General features: G+C 41.9%; 1 protein-coding gene and 1 long non-coding RNA gene across 10 annotated transcripts in view; one reads left to right on the top strand and one right to left on the bottom strand.

The window, feature by feature from the left end:
• LOC105204791 (synaptosomal-associated protein 25) overlaps positions 1 to 20,917 on the bottom strand; it is a 46,608-nt gene extending 25,691 nt beyond the window's left edge. For 2 of the 9 annotated variants that reach the window (XM_011173990.3, XM_011173996.3), the window contains exons 1-3: positions 19,943 to 20,167; positions 11,874 to 12,135; positions 10,846 to 10,887 (exon numbers count right to left, since the gene is read on the bottom strand). In XM_011173990.3, the coding sequence (XP_011172292.1) occupies positions 10,846 to 10,887; positions 11,874 to 11,972 (141 nt within the window). In that variant the 5' untranslated portion in view covers positions 11,973 to 12,135; positions 19,943 to 20,167. Of the gene's footprint in view, positions 1 to 703; positions 753 to 10,845; positions 10,888 to 11,873; positions 12,136 to 12,221; positions 12,462 to 13,877; positions 14,056 to 19,942; positions 20,172 to 20,782 lie in introns of those variants that run through there. The other 7 variants (XM_039458550.1, XM_039458547.1, XM_011173998.3 and 4 more) reach the window with 7 other exon arrangements.
• On the top strand, positions 12,744 to 14,587 carry LOC120359737. Its single transcript, XR_005576518.1, has 2 exons — positions 12,744 to 13,218; positions 13,435 to 14,587. It is a non-coding gene; the product is annotated as an uncharacterized LOC120359737 (long non-coding RNA).
• Positions 20,918 to 20,958: the final 41 nt, after the last annotated feature.

Raw genomic sequence — 20,958 nt, 5'->3', positions numbered from 1 at the left:
GTTATACCGTCATGCGTGCGTCTAATTATTAAAATAATTATACGTAGGTGTGTTTGAAAGACCTAGCGGATTTCTGGAATTTACTCTCGCAGGTAGCAAGCATAAACAACGTTTAGAATGATATCTACGAGGTGCCTCGAATACTGTTAACTATCGTTGACTAGCTCCGACATGAAAACATACGAGGAAAATGCGGGAAATTGCAAAAGTAATTAAAAAAAAAAAAAAAATCTCATATGTACAGCCTATACAAATCATGTAAAATTTAATTTTAAATTTTACTTTATTTGTATAGGATATTATTAATAATTTTTTAAAGACACGATCTAGCTTGCTAGATGTAAAGCAAATCCAGGAGAGACGTCTTATTTTACGATGAACATAAAAACAAACTTTTGAAACGTTAAATTAGTTTCGGTTAATAGATTCATGATTAATTATGAAAATTATGTAGAATCGCTTCGTGTTCTTTCCCGCAATTTTCCCGTTCGATACTTCGTGATGTTTTACGTATGTGTATGCGTGTTATATATACGTGTGAGGAGGACACTCGCGGGTAATGCTCGCTTGTGGATGACAGACGGTGTGTTTAAATTGTAAGACGTGCGTGATTGTACGACAACGAGTGGTTCCCTCGTTTCCTTCACCTCCTACCCTCGTTTTCGGCCGTTTACTTAATTTCTAACAAGCGGAATTCACTCACCTCCCTGGTCGTCGAGTGCGACCAGAGTGCGGATGCCAGCCTCCTTGCTCTACGATAGACAGAGGCAGCACAACACAGACAACCACCACCAGTGTTAGAGAGAGCGAGAGATAGAGACAGAGAAAGAAAGAGAGAAAGAGATAGAAAGAAAGAGTGAAAGAGTCGTATCATCTTTCTTTACTCTTTCTTCGCATCTTTCCTTTAGTAAGTATATAGTATATAGTAATATATTAGTAGTATATTAGTATAGTAGTTAGGTATATATATAGATAGAGGTATATGTAACGGACAAGTCGGTGGTGGGTACTGGGCAAGCAAGACAAAAGGTGGATATGTTGGCCGGATATGTTGAGGTGGTGGCGCGCGTAGAGAGTGGGACAGAGTGAGAAGTATTTCGGGTCCTCTCTCGTTTTTTTTTTTCGTTTTCCCTTTCAGAGATCTCTTTTCTGAATCTTTTTTTTTTGTTCCTTGTTCTTTCTATCACGAACGACGTCGCGGCGCGCCCTCGGGCTCGCCTTGGCGTTGCATATATATATATTTATATATTTTCGCACATGTTTGTACGCGATACCTGCCCGCGACGCAGAGACAGGTGGGCAGAGACGGGCGGGCAAGAGCGATTGGAAGAGAAAAGTATGGGCCCGACCGAAGGTACCGTCGTACGCGGTGTGACAGTACGAACGTGTTGTCGGCATGTTGTTGCTTGTTGTTGATTTTGTTGATGTTGTTCTTGATGTTGTATCGGTCAATGGCGATGTTGTTATTGTTGATGTTGCTATTGTTGTTGTTGTTGTTCATGTTGTAGTAGTTGTTGTTGTTGTAGATGTTGTTCCTGTTGCTGTAATTGTCGTCGCCGTTGTTGTGCGTTTATTGATTTTTGTTTTCGCATGTTGGACATCTTCCTTCTGACAAAGAGCGCGTGTTTTTTTTTCTTTCTTTGTTTCTTGTTGTTGTTTTTTTTTATTGTTGTTTGACTTTTTATCGGGAGGCTTTGCCTTTTGTAATACTCTACGAGTTTCTAAACAGATTCGATCCCTCGATCCTCGTCGATCGTCCCTACGCCCTTCTCGCATGTTTCGAGAGCGGAAGAAAGATCGAACGCGATCGAAGAGATCCACGTCTGCAGTGTTTCTTTTGCTTTCTGGGCGACAGGTGGGAATTTCCTGGATGCCCAGTAACGAAAAGAGCGAACGTAAGTAAAGTGTAGGTAGAGGTACATCGCAAGGTATAGAGTACACTTCCATTGAGTGAGATTCAAGGCAAGTCACAAGCCCCGCTGGGTCTCTTTGAGTCACGAATATCTGCGCGCCTCAGGATCGGTTAAGAATTGATGAAAACAAACCTAAAGAATATGAGCGAAATCTAAGATACAGAAATAAAGTAATGATAATCGCGTAATTTAAAAATTTCAAGATCGAATAAAAAAAAGAAATAAAATCTAGGAATGTAAGACAGCTCGAGTTTATAAATATAAATAAAAATGTATATTACACAAATTTTAAACGCCTAAGGCGTATAAGGTGTACTCAAAACATGTCTCGAAAATAATTTGAATTTCAAATTATTCTATAAGAAAACGATAAATAATAATCGATTTATATCAGTACTAATTATTTAAAAAAAAAACGGCGATTATAATATTTGAAAGAATTGAATATAGAGACTCATCGAGACAAATTTCGACAGAAAGTCTCGACGCGAGACACTTCAGGACTCAAAGGGGGTTGCGAGTACCTGGATAAGTGCAAAGTAAAACACACACGCACACGTAATTGGAGTGGAAGAGGGCGGGAGGGTGATTGAAGGAATAGCGAATGAGTGAATGAGCGAGTGAATGAAACGATCGATGAATCGAGGAGGAGAAAAGGATAAGTGACTATATATTTTTATACATGTTTAACGATTTCCTTTTATACTTATATCAATACTCCGTTTAATTACAGCCCATATTTGAGCATTGCGTTTGACGCTAAACGCGGATATCCGATTCTAGCTTCATTTTAATTAACGCGTCGACGCTGAATGCGATCAAAAGTATCAATTGAGTAGAACTCGGACAAGTCGCATTTAGAGTTAAACGCCATGTTAAATAGAGGCGATATTACGATCTTACGAGAATTGTGTAAAAGATTGAATTTTCGATTTTTTTTTTCACTCGCGGATATCGTTCATATTTTGCTCCTTTCCTCATTCGACTTGAGGCACAAGCGTGCATATTGATATTTAAAAATATCGGCGGGTGATAGTGGAAGTGCACAAGAATTGAGGGAGGAAACGTGAAAAGTGAGAAATCGACGATATTGAAGAGTGACGAGAGTGTATAAATAAGTATAAACAAAAGGTATAAATAAAATGATCGGTAAATTCTAGAAAAATTCTAAATAATAAGAGAAATACAGAACAAAGAGAGAAATAAAAAAATAAATAAATCGTACCTTTTGTTCATTAAATGTATTTAATTCCTCGATGTGCAATATAAATCACATTTCTAGTCATATGTTACATTAAACAATTTTAATAAATGTCATTCCACAACATATACTAAATATAAAATTATTTTCACCAATAAATAATACCTAAATTTAAATCTACAGCACATCGAGTACAGAAGATTAAACAAGTATCTCTCAAGTTTAAGTATAAAGATGTCCCAAAAAAGATTTACATTGACTAATTTGTTTTACTTTTTGCACAGTTTGGTTTGTAAAATAAATTAGCATATTATTAAAAATCAGAAAAATAAATCCAAGTGATAATACACACAAGCGAGATTTAAGACAAAAGTTCAAAATTATTTGTACATTGATGTAATTATATATTAATAAAAATTGCATAAAGATTTAGATTTTATAAATGTAAGCTTTATGTCAATTATTCACACAAATTAATATCTCTCATCTGTACAATAATAACTAAAATTCTCAAACAGCATCACAAATTGTTGCTCAAGTAAAACTTTAGCGTGCATCATCGACTTATTTGTAAAAAATTTTTTAGGACAACCCGTATGTCGATGGAAAATGTGTTTGTTCTGTGTGATAGCGTGAACTAATGTATGTGCACTGAGTATTGATTATACTGAGAGCTGTGATAATCGTGAGCTTCTAAAGAGCGACAGCACGATGCACTGAAGAGGGAAAGTGGATAGTGGCTTGCAGAGAGGAAAAAGGCGAACATACACAGGCACACACAGATACACACACATACATACACTCGCACACAGGCAGACAGCCAACAGCCAAAGCGAGCAGGCAATAAGATTTCGTCAATCGAAAAGCAAACCAGTGACAACGATAATGGAATATATTCAAAGTTTATACGTTATTTATATACTTTCTCATACAAATAATTTCTTTTAAGCGCATGGCACAAAATTCCTCTGAATTTCTTCGATGCATATTGAGCTCGCAATATCTACCAACAGCGAATAAAAATATTAAGAGCAAAATTAATCGATAATAATTTTTAAAGGAAAATTGAACTTATAAGTGTATTTATAGAGGAAAGAATGTCGACTTATTAGTACCCTTTCACGTTGCAAAATAAAATTTCTGTTATTTCTACAATTTAACTGTCGATAAAATAATCCTTGCGTAATTATTATTATTCTTTCCATTCCACGTCTTCCCCTTTAACATTTCTACGATTGTTTCCGGAGAAAATAATCATTGTAACATTGCTTGTACTACTCTGGATAGAACTTAATTTACATCAAAGACATTTGAATCGAAATTGACGCAAAAAGGTCGGAAGACCACGTTGCTACCGCGTTCAACTTCAAGTACGGTCGCCGGTCGTTCTTCCGATTTTCGAAATCTCACTTAGAGCGGACAGGCAATTGAACGAGCAAGTGTAGAGATCGCGGGTCAGGCAAGCGACCACACACAGGCACACATCGCGCACACATATACATAACACATACATTAACATCCAGCAACAGACAATATCGACAGAAAGAGATAGACAGAGAGAGAGAGAGAGAGAGAGAGAGAGAGAGAGAGAAAGACAGAAAGAGTAGCAACAACTTTGGTATACACATATACAGACGCAGCTTTTCTCCATCTTTTCTCTAATCTTCATTGAGTTCTTTTTCCCTTTTCGTTTTTTCTCTTTTCGCTTTTCTCTTTTCAAGTCGCCTTCACCGTTTTTCTCTTTCCGGGCGTCTCGTTTCGCCCTATCCTTTCGATGGGAGACACTTCTCGGGTGATCGGCCCCCCCTCTCAGCAAGGACCAAAAACCCCTTCTCTCTCTCGATTCGATGATCGGATCTTGAAGAGCACTCTCGCGCGAGATCGATTTGCGCTTTAACCCTTTGCACTCGTAAGTCCTGCGTAAGATAGTTATTCCCGTAGAGATATTCTTTCGAAGAGATGAAGGTCATAATTCAAGAACAATGTTCTCCCCTGATAGTGATAAATGTCTACTATGTCTACTATATACACCGATTTTAATTTCGTTCATGGACTTTTGATTAATTTATAGTATAGTACTCGACTAACAGTTCAATAAAAAAAAAAAAAATTTTTTTTTTTTAATTCTCTACCTGTAAATAATAGATGTCACATCCATCGAATTGCTTTTCAAATACTTATCTATCTATTAATCTCTGCTTTTATGTAAATATTGAATATTAATTTTAATAATACATTCTCGTATGAATCGACATTCGTTTATCTTGATGTCACTCCTGGAATATAATAAATAAAAAAAAAAAAAGAACAATTCAGCGTGAAACAGAAAGGGACGCCGGTTCTGAAAGAATACCGAGCGTGTCACATCTCTTGCGAAGAGGTCATCAAAGCGCAAAGGGTTAAAGGGCGAGATATCGAGCCGCAGTTTCATTCGCGAAAGAGAATTCTTCTCCTTCCTTCTTTTCCTTTTCGCGCGAGCGCTTGATATATTTTTCCCTCCGCTCGCTGCGCTATCGCGAACTTCGACGCTGTCGTCGGGTAATTCGCGTGCTGCGCTGCACAACGCGACCGTTTATTACAATACAATACAACGCGCGTACGTACAAACGCCGGGATTAATTGTGCGTCAAAAGCGCGATTCGATGCGACGATGAGCGGGCCATTGCTTTGCGTCTTCAAATGCTCGTGCGCGCTTACAAACTCGTTCAAAGGAAGACAAAGAGAAGCGCCCGATCGTTGAATCGACGTTTACTCGTCTATTACGCGTGTGTAATTAAGCGAGTATAGTAGCAATGCCGATTAAAGAGGCACACACATACAGGGAGAAGGGAGAGGGGCTGCCCTTCGCAGATATGTATGAGAAGAGAAAATAGAGAAACGTACTGTCTACGTCGACGGTGCGCGAGCATAATTAATTGACGAGAGCCCTGAACTGCTTCCGCAGCCATAATAAATGTTAATCTCGTAATGATGGGTGTTCGTTGGAAATTATAGTTTACATCATTATTTATCAATATAGTTTACATCATTAATTAATTATTATTATATTTGATTGGCCTGCACAAATGTCCTATGTAGTTTACCTATGGTAATGCATGTAAATAAAATCATATTAGCGTTGATTGGCAATTATCACGTTTTAGCGTTTCGAGATCGATATAAATATTAGGAAGTCTGTCGGTGAATAATGACGGATTAATTGGAGTTATTCGGCGGAAAATTGCCTCACAATAAGATGCATCTGCCGTTTAATTCGTCAAAATAAATAAATTAGGAATTATCCTACATGTTGTTGATAAGAGAAATTTACAAGAGAAATGCGATTCTTTCAAGCTTTTTCCATTATAAATTTTGCAACTTCGATCATTTTGACGAACAAAATACAAAAATTGTAAAAAGCAAATAGAAGGAAAAAAACTAAACGATTTTTACGAATATTAAAATAAACTTCGTATTTTTTCTCTTCTTTTTCATCATTTATATCTCAGCTACTTTATGGCAAAAAAAAAAATAAATAAAATTTCCTTCTCAATTTTCCTTATTACATTGAAGTGTCCAATTTTCTCCGTTTTCTAAAATAATCCTTTCATGTCCCCGACAAAACTTTACGTGAAAATCGATCGCTCAAAACATACAACGTTTGTATCAAGCAAGAGTCCTTTTGGTAAAAAGAGAAAAAAAAATTATTGCTCGCACACCGTCGGCGCGGGGAAGTTGCGATGATAAGGGGAGATCGCGAAAGAGATGCGGCGAATGTACCGCGAATTGATTCTCGTCCGGTGACGAAAAGCATCAATTGAGCTTGACGAGACAAAGAGCTAGCGATCGATCGCCACCGTTCTCTCGCAATTCGCGTCCGACTTTCGAGGATTTTCCTCTCGTGCCGTCAAGGAGGAACGGCGCAGCCACAGCGGCTCTTGAAAGAACGTTTTATCTCCCTCCTCCCCATGGAAGCTCGCGTCGATTTCCGATTCGCTTCCTGTGGTCGATCGAGAGCGCGACTGCTGTTTGCGCGGTCGTTATCACGCGCCACGATGACGATGATGACGCATTGCGCATTGTGAATGTGTGTGTACGTACGCTTCTCTTGGTCGGTGATGATTCGAAGACGTCTTCGGTGCTCGGAAGAATGCGACGCGTGCTTATTAGTGCAGCCACAGGTAGATAATTAGCAGCATAAGAGAGAGACTGAAACGGAACGACGCAAGGACCTCGACGGATCCTCCCGTCCATGACGACGGAGGGAATTCAAATGGTACAGACCGTGCTTTTCCCACCTCGCGATTATTATTATTATTTCCCGCGAAAGTAGCGAGCAAAAACGAATGAAATTACGGCACGGAGAAAAAAAGTCGTTAACTCGATTGAATTTTTCAACTCGATTGTAAATCCTTTCAGTTCCAGTATTTATGTATTTGACTTAAATACATGAAATATTTAAATTTCGATTTAAGCATTGATATATTTAACTTAACTGCATATACGTATATTTAACTTAAATAACTACTTGAACTGAATAAATTCGTTTCAAGTTGAAAAATTTAATAGAGTTAACTCTCCTCTCATTTGACGAGTTTGCTTTCGCACGATTTGCCTAATATTATGCAATCGCAAGAGTAAATAAAAGTTAGCAAAAGAATCGTGTAATTTTATTTCTGCCATCCAAAGCATCGTGGCATTGCAAACCAACGTCAAATTCAGATTGGGCGTAAATACTTTTTAGAGATATTAAATTTATGTTAATAATAATCGCGCGAAGCATTAATAAATATACAGGATTATAAAAAGAAGAATGTGTCAAAATTGCATTAAAAAAAGTAATCACCGAGCTTTTTTTGAATTTAGAAAAATTAATCACACCGATGATTGTTCACTGGTGTTAATAATAATAACGAATATGATGCTAAGACCAATCGCCGAGCACGGCAATCCAATTTGACGAATCGGATCGCGGAAGCCAGTTGCGTGCGTTCCTTCGACAAGTATAGTAAGTTAAAAGTATAGTAGAGGAAGAACAAACATCTCCGTATATATATGTACAAAAAAACAGATATACAAGAATCGCGATTTGTGTATAGAGATGTACACACGCGCACACACATATATATGTATCGAGAATATATGGTATAGCAGATATCGAAGGTATATACGAGAGCATAGAACAGTTCGAATAATTATGCGTGGAAAGAGAACGTGGAGAGCTGCGGAGTGCAAGCAGATCGTTCTTTCTTTTTTCCTTTTTCTTTTTTATTTCACGGTCGTGGCACACGCGCGAACGCACGCAATACCGTAAAATGAGGCGCGTCAGTAAATACTGTGGAACGCCATCAATCAGATCGATACACGGCGCGTTATCGAGTCGAAAAAAAAGGTGCTCGTAACGTCGTCACTTCCGCAACAGCGATGCGAGAACTCGAGAAGCGAAATTTAACTCGCTCGTCGAGCAGCATTCGCCACGTCGTTCGAAAAATCTCGATACAAACGGACTACGCTTTTCCCTTTTCCCGCGAATCGTTAAACGGGGCTGTTCCCCGTTTAAATTCTTTTCTGCGTATAATTCAGAGAAAAGGGATTAAATCATTTTGATTGAGAATTATCCAGTATTGTCTTATACAGCGAGCTAAAGCGAAAGCAATCTAGTATTCCTCATTAGGCAAATAACTCTAATTCTTTCGAGATTGCTTTTTTCTATCACATCCGGTGCGATGCGGCGCTTTAAAAGTTACCGGATATTCATCCGAGCGAATTCATTGATAAATCAATCTTCTTTGATAATTTAATGGATTTTCTTTTGAAAAAAATTGTATTGCAGGATTGTCACTTTAAGTGGATAAACATTTTGAGAAATCAAATCTCAAGTTAAGGCTTTTCATTAGAATGAAATCTGTTCAACGGAAAAACGATATTTTTTTATTTCTCCTTCTTGTTCTTTTCATTTTTTTTTCTTTAAACGAAAAACGAGATTCTTTCGACAACAGATATATCCATGGCTGAAGGGAATTGCGACAGTTTCGGAGCACCCTGTGTGATAATAAAAAAAAATATACATCGGAATAAAAACTTACATAGGATGGTTCGGTTCTCGTGTTTTCGTACTTTGCAAATGCAATCGGTAAAATTCATTATTAACGAGGTGCTATTTTTAATTCAGCATTATTGGAAAATACACGTGCATATTTGAATTATTAAATTAAACGATTTGAAAACAAATGAATATTTCTCTGGGATGATAACGAGTGCATCTTCATTATGCACAAAGAGATAAATGAAAAAGAGATAAACAACGTCTATAATACCACGTATATATTTAGTTCAGCGAAACACCTGGATCCACGCGATTACCCGCGCAATCAAATCTTTCGCACAGTTCCAGACCGAACCACCCTTGTAACAATTACGAACGAAAGTCCTATTCGACGGAAAAGAGGAGGGGGAGGGACGAGAACGTCCCTCTTTTGCGCACGTTCGCGGGGCGCCTCGTCGTCTCTCGGAGCGCGTCGATGCATCGTCTTACAAATTCCTCCTCGCGCGAGCAAACGCTCGTTCGGTTCTCCTCCCCCGATCGGGAGAATCTCCTTCCTCTCTTTTTCTTTTTAACTGCCCATGCTTTTTATTTCTTCTCACGCGATTCTAAGATCGCAGGGGCGCTGGGTTCCGTCGTTCCCCCTGCCCTCCCCAGGAGGGGGAGCGAACCCTCCTCCGATCCTCGTTCGTCGCGACGCGCGCGAAACGACGATTCTCTTTTTACCCGCTTTCCTCACACGCTCGGACTGGAACACGCGCCGCCGGGAGTCGTCGCCTCCGTGTGGCGCCAGAGCTGGATAAAATACTACTTCGAAAGCATCGCACGTTTCTGCCCCCGTGTCCTCGACGTCACCTGCAACGACGTCCTTCCCCCGTTCCCCTGTACGGCCCCCTTCAAAGCTCTCCTCTCCTCCCCCTGCGACTTGGAGACTCCCTTGGAGCAGGGAGGCTGTCTCGTCGGCGTCGAATCTTGTGGCAAGTGGAATCGCCGCGCCCGCTAGGAACGACGCTCAACCGGTCAAGTGGCGTTCGTCGGCACGTCAATTGTTATTAACGAAATTGCGGCGAAAGTAAGAAGGCTGAGATGTAGGATGCTATCCTCGGTAGTCTCCAATTCGATGAATCGAAAGGATTCGCGTGCTTCATGACTCGAGCTCGATCGGTCGAGGCTACGTACGTGGTATTACTACTTTACGATCTATTTCACGGTCCACTAGTTGGTCCTTGACAACGCGTACGTAGCACGTGGATCGAAACGATCGGGCTCGAGGTACTCGCCACTTGGCCGGTTAACGATCGAAATAGTACTTTGCCCACCTCTCTCTGGCGCGACTCCTTTTTCTCTTTGCTGCCATATTCTTTTTCCTTTTTTCCTTTCTTATTTTTTTCTTTAAACAGTTCGAGGTGGAACTCCAAGCGAGCAGTGGCGGCCGTCTTGCCGCAGTAGCGCGCAACGATTCGTCGATGAAAACCGTTCCTAGTTTACGAGACAGAGACAGGAGGATGTTCGGGGGGAGGCTCGTGAATTCGGGAAATTATTCGGGGGACTAAACGAGGAGATTGCGGGAAGGCCGCTACACGGGATTCGGTTGACGGGAGAGCAGAGGGACGGTGCACCGACGCGGGATCTCGAGGTCGATCGAGAGAGGATCGAGGGGTCGATGCGCAAGTATAGGAGGGAACGAATGCCGAAAGGGATAGACTCACCTCCTCGCATAGCGCCAGCATACGCCTCGTGCTCTCCAGAGACTGAAACAAAGCCGAGCACACCGGTTACCACACCACGTGTCACGTGGGATTGAGAATGCTCTAATTTAAATTTAAATGTTTTTCAAAAAAAAAAAAGAAAGAAAATTATAACTTTGTTATTTCATTTTATCTCAGCTACATTTTCGCTATGCCGGATTATTTTCTAAAAGACAAAAAAAAAGAAAAAAAACGGAAGTATGGCTTCCTCTGGATTCCAACGCCAACAGTTTTGCGTTACGAACACAGAAAGAACAATTTTGCTGAAGTACAGATCTGAAAATAGTTATGTTGAACTATTTAAAAAATTGTATTAAATGTTTAACTTGGTTGCTAAAATGTCACAACTGTTTGCAGCAACATTACTTGAGTTTCCTACAAAAAAAAAAAAGATCTTGATGGACCAAAAATGAAATTATTTTCTAATCTGTAGCTAGTTAAATTTTTAGGTGCTGCAGTAAAAAAGTGTTCTTTCCGTGATTTATTTCGTAATGTTATTAGAACAGACCGATATTTCATCGTGTAATTACTAGTTCTCAAAGTTTAAGAATTCTTCTAATTAACGAAAATAATATTTAAAACATGCAACGACATCGTTAACGTATTACTTATTTTGTGGTTATCCTAAATTAATAATAAAATAAATAAGTTAGCTTGTATTTTCAAGATGTATTAAAAAAAAGAAGGAGGGGGGGAAGCCTCAGATTTGCTGCAAGTTCCGCCGGGTGTTTCTATTCAGCAAAAGTTTCCGACAGCGCAGATGCGCGGGAGAGGACTTTATGCTGATTGTCGCCTCTCTATTGTCGCGGATAAACACGAGAGTTCATCCCCGCGCGGCTAAAATCGGAGCTCGAAGTTTCGGCGGAATTACGTCGGCTTCAGCCCCCGCGTCGTAAATCCTCGTGGCTGTCACATCGCGTGACATGTATATATACGCACAGATATATACATTTATATAAATATATATATATATATTTGTCTCAACTCACTTCATCCGTAGTCTGACCGGCCTTGAGCTGTAACTCCTGCAGTTCGGTGCGGGGCGGGCCGGCCTCGGCCGCACCCGCCGCTGACGTCGGTGCAGGCATCGCCGGCTGTGGTGGTCCGCTGCCTGACGGGACCTAGATGCCGGGCGACAGTCTTCCCTTACACCTCTCGGCGGATCTGCCTATCCGCCTACCGGCGACGATACGACGCCGCTTCCTGGTGGTTGCCGCCGGGACCGCCGGAACGGCGCGAGCTCACCGCAGCCTGCAACACGCAATCAGCGAACGCGAGATCAGACGTTGTCCTCCGTCGGTGCCGCGCGGTTACCCGGAGAAGGCTTGAATCCCTACGTGGATAACGCGACGCGCGATGCGGTCCGTGACCGGACGTGACGTTCGCCAGGACCTGGCGAAACGGAAACTCCGTCCTCGTGGAGTCGCGTCCACACAGAGAGAGAGAGTGTGAGACCACCCTCTCCCGTCTCGGGGGCGACGAGGAGAGTAGGGTGGTGGGAGTAACAACGTCGCGTCGAAGCACCGTCTACGAAGAAACTTCCCCCTACGGCGACCGCGCGACGGCGAAACCGGTGACACGAACGAATGAATGAGCGAACGTGCGAGCTGGAGACGTTTCCGTTTCTCGCGTTCGAGACCGCCGAGGAGAAGCCCTCGGCGAGGTAGCCGGAGGGTAGCACTCGACGACGGCGGCGACGACGACGACGACGCCGGGATGAGACTTTGCGGAATTCCGCGGGCAGATTGGCAGCCGCGCCGCGGTGTGCCGGTCGTATCGCGGCGAATGTATGTGTATGCACGTGTGTGTGTGTATACGTGTGTGCGGTCAGCGCGTGTGCGCGACTGCACACTCACACATGACGACGTGGAAAATCAATACCCCCGACCGACCGACCGACCGACCGACCCACCGGCGATGGCGTCGGGACGCGCAGACGCGACGCGGCGTCTCCGTCGTCATCGTCGTCGTCGTCGACGTCGTCGTCGTCGTCGTCGACGTTTGTTCGCTCGCTCGCTCGTTCGTTCGTTCTCGTCTACCCTCCTGATTCCCTCAACGCCGACGTGGCCGGCGCGACCAGGACAAACGATCAGCTGGTCGGACGGACTGGGTGCGGGCAGGTCAAGAAACAGAGCCGCGTTTCCCGCCATGAATCGCCCTTACACCGGGATGAAAGAGCATTTGTAATGAAACTTTTTTTAGGTGGGAGATACGAGCGAGGGCTGCCAAGTGTTTCCGATGCTCTTTTATTTGAGAGGAGAAACGCTTACATGATAAAATATCAAGTATTTTCCTCTTTTCAACTTGACGTCCTCTGTAGCAAACATTAATCGCGTAAGTTCTTAGTAAATTATTAAAAAGACAATTATTTCAAATTATTTTTAATCGAACACTCGGAAAAGATAACTTTAAGGTTTTTCTAAAATTTATCCGAAAAAAATCAAAGAAATATTGAAAGTATCATAAAAAAGTATAAATACCGCGAGATTAAAAAAAAAAACTATCATGGAAGGATAAAAATAAATTTGCAATATTTGTAAATCAAAACAGTTGATGTGCCCAAGTATTTGGGAAGAACGATAAAACCGCCTGAAACGGACACGCACGGTCGAACTGAACCACCGATAACCGTTCCAGCGAGAGGTGTAAGCTCGTAGCGACTAGCTTTACGGACCGCAGAGAATTCCCGGGAGGACCTGGATCCGTGACGCTGAAAACCGCAGGATCCGTATCGTTCGACGTGAACGTGAACACGCCGCATCTTGGGGAAGGTGCTTCCGTAATATTCACAATCGGAAATCCAACCGTTAATTTGTGGTCTCGGGATCCGTCCGGGACTAACCGCGTCGTCGCGCAAAACGATTTTGAAATGCGTGAGCGAGACGATATTATCTAGGAAATAAATATATCGTTAAAGGAACGTCGGTGATGCGGAGAATGAGAATAATGGCGATGCAATGGGGGTATAACGCGGGCCATTAGTACGAGTATACCGGTGGTAACGTAACGGATGGTGGCGTTGATCTATTGGCCGACTTTGTCCTTGTCCTCGAGGAAGTTGGCAGAATTCCAGGGTGAAAGGTACCACGCTGTTGTGTCGATCTCGCTCGCCAAGATCACGGACGACGCGATTGGGAATCCCGGATGCGATCAGCTCGATGACCGTTACGGCTGATTAGACAAACGATTACACATGATTGGAATAGCGCGACATTGACTTCTTACGAAAACATTTTCACAAGCAAACACCGAGAGAAAAAAATTACTAAATTTTAACATGTGTTTGAAGACTTGCAATGACATAATTTATTAAATGTAAATAAATATTTGTTTAATACAAGAATCTACACTAATGCCATTTAATTATCATTTTTTTTATTGAATGAATATTTATTTATATTTAATAAATTGTCATTGCAAATATTCAAATAAATTTTTTTCTCTCAGTGGACAAATCTCATATTCGAAGCAAAACGATTTTATAACAGAAACTCGGATTGACAAAAATGTCAAACATAAGGACTATGTCAGTCACAGCAGTTCTTAATGTTAAGTAACGATTAGTTTTTACAATCTCTAGCTTATTCGAATTGTGCGCTGTATATTCATCAAACTTGAAAAACAGTCATTATACTAAGCCAGATCTGTAATATTAATGCTAAGAAGCATGTATACACCCAGAGCAAAGTTACGTTTAAATTGATGAAATGGTTTCTTTAACTTACTTTCTCAAGTTGAAATAAAAATACTATTGAGAAAAATAAAGATTCATTTGATTTTAAGAAATGACGTTATTGGCCTTTTCTAAACAAAATAAATTATTTGTTTCATTTAAACAAATAATTTTTTAAAGAAAGTATAGACAGAAATAATTTAGTTGTTTTGACTTTAAAAATATAATTCTCTCATTTAAAAAGATTTGTGTTGCACAACCAAATATTTCTTTAATTCTAATAAAAGAAACAATCAAAAAATTTCTTCAAATCAAAGAAACTTTTCTTCAACTGTATAGCAATGCACCCATTTCTTTGATTCAAACCAATATTTTTTTGATTTAAAAAATCCCTCCCTCTTCCCGAAAAACAATTTTAATTTATTTTAATTTTTAGTAACACTGTAATATTGAAGTGACCCGTTTCTCTGATTTGTTTCGATGAAAAGAACCGAGGAAAAAATGATAAATGACGATTTTAACAAATTTTCCGGACCTTTTAAGAATTTTTACGTATTTGAACATTTCATCCCTTTATAAGAATCTATCAAACAATCATCTTCGGTTCGCGTTTGTTCACTTCTCCCTAAGTCGTTTAAAACTGCTTGCTATCACTTACGCCGAAGGAAAATAAAGGAACGACGAGGAGAGACCTTGAGATTTTATCTTGCGATCGTTTCCCCTAGGTATACGAATCTAACAGACGCCGGGGTTTTTCTATAACACAAGAGAGAGAGAGAGAGAAAAAAAGAAGGAATTTTCCACGCAACCCCACGGTTCTCGAAGAGAGAGGCGATCCTCCAAGGATTACGTGTAATTGGCGCGTGATCGTTGCGTCACGATACGACGATGACGACGTCAGGGTATCCACCCACGACCTGGGTGATAGGAGCATGCAAGTGGGCGGCGGAGGATACGCTAAATGACACGTGTGCGGTCGATCGTGCCGCAGCGTGCAACGACGACGCGGCGAACTGGATGCACTTGCACCAGTTTGTGGTACATGTTGCAACTCGTTGGCACTCGGGGAGGGGGAGGGGAGGGGGGAGGGGAGAGAATAGAAGAGAGGTAACTTTGTCGAAAAGCACGTACAGATAAAACTCGCGATAAAACGATAAAAATAAAAACCCGATTGCCTTGCGCAACCGACTCGTTTGCGACTCCAAAGAAAGAAAGAGCTGAAGAACAACAGAAGGATTTTTTTTTAAACGCTATAATTTTTGTCCACGGCATTCGCAGTGAAAACTCTCTCTCTCTCTCTCTCTCTCTCTCTCTCTCTCTCCCTCTCTCGACGGCTGCGACACGCCACGAGATGAATTTTATCACGTCGCTGCGCGTAAATGTTGCAAAAAGTGCTGCTTTGTTAGCTAAAGTTTTATGAAAATTGATATTACAGTAACGAAATTATAACAACATCGTATAACATCGTTAAAAATACAGGCGCGACTTGTGCCGCAATAAAAGAGTGGTACAAATCATATTCGCAAAACCAAAAAAGAGGAGGGGGAGAGACGTCTCCACGTCGCCACGATAACGCTCATAATCGCGACGTGCATTCGTCATGCAAATGGAACGATGACGAGAGCGAGGAAGAGAGCGGAACTTTATTTTCCGCGCTTGTGAGAAAGCTATTTCCCCCGGGGCGAAGCGAAATGCGCGTAAAAAAGCGATTCCGTTTTCGTTTTTCTTTGGGAAAGAAAATCCGCCCGCGTGTGATCGCTACCGCTATCGCGCTATACTTTTTAATCTGCCGTCGTCCTCGTCCGTCGTCGGGCGACGGAAGTTTACGGGTGCGTGCCCGCGGCGTCAATGAGCATCGATCTATCTCTCGCCTTTCTCGTTGCGCAATATTACTAAAGGTGAAATTGCTAATTGCAACCTGCACTTTGTCACGCGCCGCCGATGTAATCGGAGCATAGAAAATTGCATTATTCCGCGCGGTTTGAGCTGTATGCACTCCAGATCACGTATCGTCAAATATTACATCAACTTTTGCGAAACAAAACTGAGCAACGTTATCTCTGACTAACAGTCCGGCTTTTTCCCACGTTCTACCGTGTGCTCCTTTGCCATCGCAATTGTCTTTACCGTATAACTTCGTACTCGATCGCGAGATTCAGATCGATTCCACTTTAATAATAAAAATGTTAATTTTGTTAATAAACGTCAGAAACGTCGCGCGTGAGTATAACGGCGAAGGGAAGAGCCTCGCGTAGGGAGAAACTGGAGTTGGAAATTGTCGCCGTAATTATATTTGCGGTAGGTCGCCGCCTGTCCAATTTATGCCTACCCCTTACCTACGGCCACGGCAATCATCTTCGTACACAATAATGCCTCCTAGTGACTTCGTGGTGTAAGGAGGGGATGCAATAGTGTTTCGAAGGTATTGCACAACTTAAGATACCAGCGGGAACATCGCTATAAATATAGGAGGGAGACAGATGAGAAAATCAATATATTTGTGTCCATTCACGTGAATCACTTACACCCGTGTAAAAAGGAACGACGCGTAATGCGAAATATATGAAAGAGAAGGAAGATATCCCGTGATATCGGCTTCTCAGTCGCGGGATGTGGTAATAGGATGTTCAGGAACGAAATTTTTCGAGTGACTTGCATGGATTTTTGTTCTATGCGCTTTAGGAGAAGCGCATTGCAGAGTGAAAGAAAGTAAAACGGAGATTCACGTGACATCTTGTAATAGAACATTTACAAAAAGAGCGTTAAAAAGTGAGAAAATTTAATTTAATTTTAGAGAAACCTCGTTTCATTCCAATCTTCGCGCGTGGTTTTTTCGACTAAATAGCACAAACGTGATTCACTGAAAATATCTTAGAATAATTAAACTGCCGCGTGCACACAAAAAAGCAATAAGAATTATCTTTATTTGCGTAATATACGCTTGTGTTTTACTTCATTTACAAAACGAACTTGTAGTCCAGCCTCTTTAAATTAAGAAATTCGGGAGCAAGCTGCGTACATCTAGAAAAAGTTTCTTCGATTAAAAAAATAAATTGTTTGAATCCAAGAACTGTGTGCATTGCTGTACGCGTTAAATAAAGGTTTCTTTAATTTGAACAAATGTTTTTGTTGTTTCTTTTATTAGAATTAAAGAAATAGTTCGGTTGTATAACGCAAATCTTTTTCTAAATTAAAGAAATATATTTTTAAAGCCAACACAACCAAATTATTTCTTATATTTCTGTTGGTACTTTCTTTAATTAAAAAAAAAAACAGTTGTTTAAATTAAACAAATTATTTATTTTAAAAAGAGTAATAACGATTTCATTTCTTGAAATCAAATAGATTTTTATTTCCCTCAAAAGAAAATTTTTATTTCCATTTAACAAAAACCAAAGTTAAAGAAATAATTTGATTGTTCAAATATAACTTTTCTTTCTGAGTGTGTAAGATTAAAACAAGAATTCTGTGTCGCAAAGTGATAAACCAATGGGGACGAAATTGCCTGTTAATTCTAATTACGCATAAGCGGATTCGGCGAAACTACTCAAAGTGCACGGTCTTTTCACTTTTAAGTAGGTTGATCTCGTTAACTAATCGGCCCGATGCTGGTTGCATACCGAGGCCTGAAAACCGGTCGACGGAACACGCGACAAATGTCATATTCAAATGCCAGTGCAGATTGAACTCTGAATTGCATTTGCACGCCGCGACCTCCCGATAATAATGCGCAAAGGTAAATTCATCCGAGAGCAACGAATATAAGCAAAAATATAAATTCTAGATAAAGACGAGACATACTCACAATCAGTGATATTTAGAGAAATGTCGAGCATTAATTTCCCCACTCCCCCCCCCCCTAAAAAATTAATTTCGGAGAACATTTAAAACGTCTAAATTTAAAAATTCTTTTTACGAACATTTATGCTTTAATATTTTCTTGAACGTAAAAACGCGATTTAAAATTTGCGCTAAAATTCAGAATTATATTTGTAATTTTATATGTAGCGTAATATAAAAAAAAAAAAAAATATCTGAAAATTCTGAAACCTTGCTTGCACGTACAGAATTAAAACTACTTTTAATGTAAATTAAAATTTAATTCAATTTGAACACATACGTGTACATTAATATGTAAAATTATAAAAATTGTAATATGGAATTTCATCTTGAAATTTTAACTATAAATCGTTCGCAAAGCGAGCTCGATATCTTGCGCGAATTGTTGCAACTAAAAAGTACGTAATCAGCGTTTATTTCGCTTAACATTCTAAATATAAAGTCTATAAGAGAACGTACGAATTTGGAAGATAGAAATTTTGTAAGATCCGAATAAATATTCGATGCTTTTGAATGTCGAGGAACAAATACGGGAAGAATGGTTTAATTACGCACGCGCTTAATTACTCGTGACGAATTAATGCAAAAGTTATCCGTACATAAACATATTTATAATTACTCGGTTGCGCGAGAGAAAGAGATCGAATTTAATTCCGATATGTCGATCGGAAATTTCAATCGGAAAGTTGAGCGGCGCGCGCGTACAGGATATCCCAATATCCCCGATCTGTTTTGCAATGACAGATTCTTCGATGAATTTTAAATTGATTTTATCCCCGTGCGCGAGCGGAAACTTCTTGGGAGGATTAATCGACGGCCGCCGCATTAATTAATCCTCGAGGAATGAGAGATCGAGCGAATGAAACTTGCGGGGGGCGTAAATAAATTACCGAGTCTTCCCTTTTTTTTTTTCGTGGAAGGAAAACTGTAAGGGAGAGATATTCTACACTGCGACGAGAGAAAGTTAGATTCCTCAATTACGAGAGTCTCTCCCGCGCATCAAAACAATCTCGCGCGACTCACTCCGCCCACTTGTTCGCCGAGAGGAGAGGCGAACCAATTTCGAACTCATTAAAGAATCACTAGGAAGTAACGCGACGGTCTTCGGATTTGCGATCGCGTTTATCGGAGTCACCTCACGAAGAGTCGCATGCGAGTAATCCCGCGAGAGTTCCCTCATCTAGCTGATTGCAATCGACGACCTCGGGATACCATCAGGAAAGTTCTGCCTTTCTTCGTCGCCGCGCACAATCGAATCTCTTATGTCCTCTATCCGCGTTATATCGCCTGCATCGCACCGTATGTGTCGCGGTCACGGGGAACTCGATTCATCATCCGCTACGTTCTATCGCGGATCGATCTTCGCCTCGCCGAAATCGGCGACGGGGGAGAGGAGGGCGACGTCTCGAGACGCACGATGATGCATCATATTCTATATATAAACGAATTGGCTTATACGTGGGGAACGCTCTTGCGGTGAGGCGCCGTCGAAGGAGGGCTGCACAGTCGTCAGTCGCCGGCGCGCTCCTGGTCACGCTCACTAACCTTGAAGTGGATCAATAGACGTGGCGTGGACTGGCGTCCAGCGACGGCGTGGCCTCCTCGATTGGAAGCGCTGATGCGGTGTCACCGGCACCGACGATGACGACGACGTCGACCGCACGCGCGTAGGCAGCAACGGCGGAGCAAAGCGAATTTCGTGTCACACGTCTCCGAGCGCGCACACGCACACGCACCAAGCGTCACTTTCGAACCGCGAATGAGCGCAGTGAAGTGCGGCGCGGTGTCGGCCAGTCGACTGGACGGCGGCCACGTGACCGCACGGACCAATCGAACGCGGCACGGTGTGCGCGCGCGCGCGCCGCTAGCGGGCGCGGCTACCGTTACGCGCGGGAAACGAGGCATTTCGAATTGCGCGATGTTCCGTTTCGATTCACGCTGCCTTGAAACTTCTGTGCGTGAAATGAAAGCGCGCTTACCTGAATACTTCTGAAATTGTATAATACACAATTTGCATTACGCGAAATCGCTACGTAATTTTACGCGCCTGCTTAGACCCGCAGGAACGATAGGGTGCCAACTTCAGACCGTAGATATTTCTCACGCTCCCGAATTGTACAAGCTCTCCCGTGTAAATTTATTTTCCCTCTTCAAGAAACGTTCGAAACTATTGCGAACGTTTCGGCCGCGCTCCCTTCCGCCTCTCGCAGTTCCGCTGATTCGACCGCAATCCTCGGGGCGGCTGCGCGACGGCGCGACTGCGTCACGTTAAGAAAATCGATACGACCTCGCTTCGCCACGCAACGTGCGCTGCATCGCCGATCGTGGCATCTTGCGACGCGAGAAATGTAGGCCGCGGCGACAGACGTTGGCGCGCGTACTCACCGCCGGGAACGAAATCCGGTCTGAGTTATCTCGAGTCCACCGGGAATCTTCCGTTCCCCTTCCTCGGCAATCCTTGACGCGAGCGACTGAGAGACCTCCTGTTCGGCGTAGCGCAGCCCGCTGCACTGCACGACCGGAAGTTTGCCGCGAACGGAACCCTCGGCGGAAGCCACCAA

The sequence above is a fragment of the Solenopsis invicta genome, chromosome 16 (assembly GCF_016802725.1).
Source record: "Solenopsis invicta isolate M01_SB chromosome 16, UNIL_Sinv_3.0, whole genome shotgun sequence".
NCBI classification, from domain to species: Eukaryota; Metazoa; Arthropoda; class Insecta; order Hymenoptera; family Formicidae; genus Solenopsis; species Solenopsis invicta.
The sequence above is the reverse complement of the archived record's forward strand: the minus strand, read 5'-3'. Positions and strand labels throughout refer to the sequence as shown.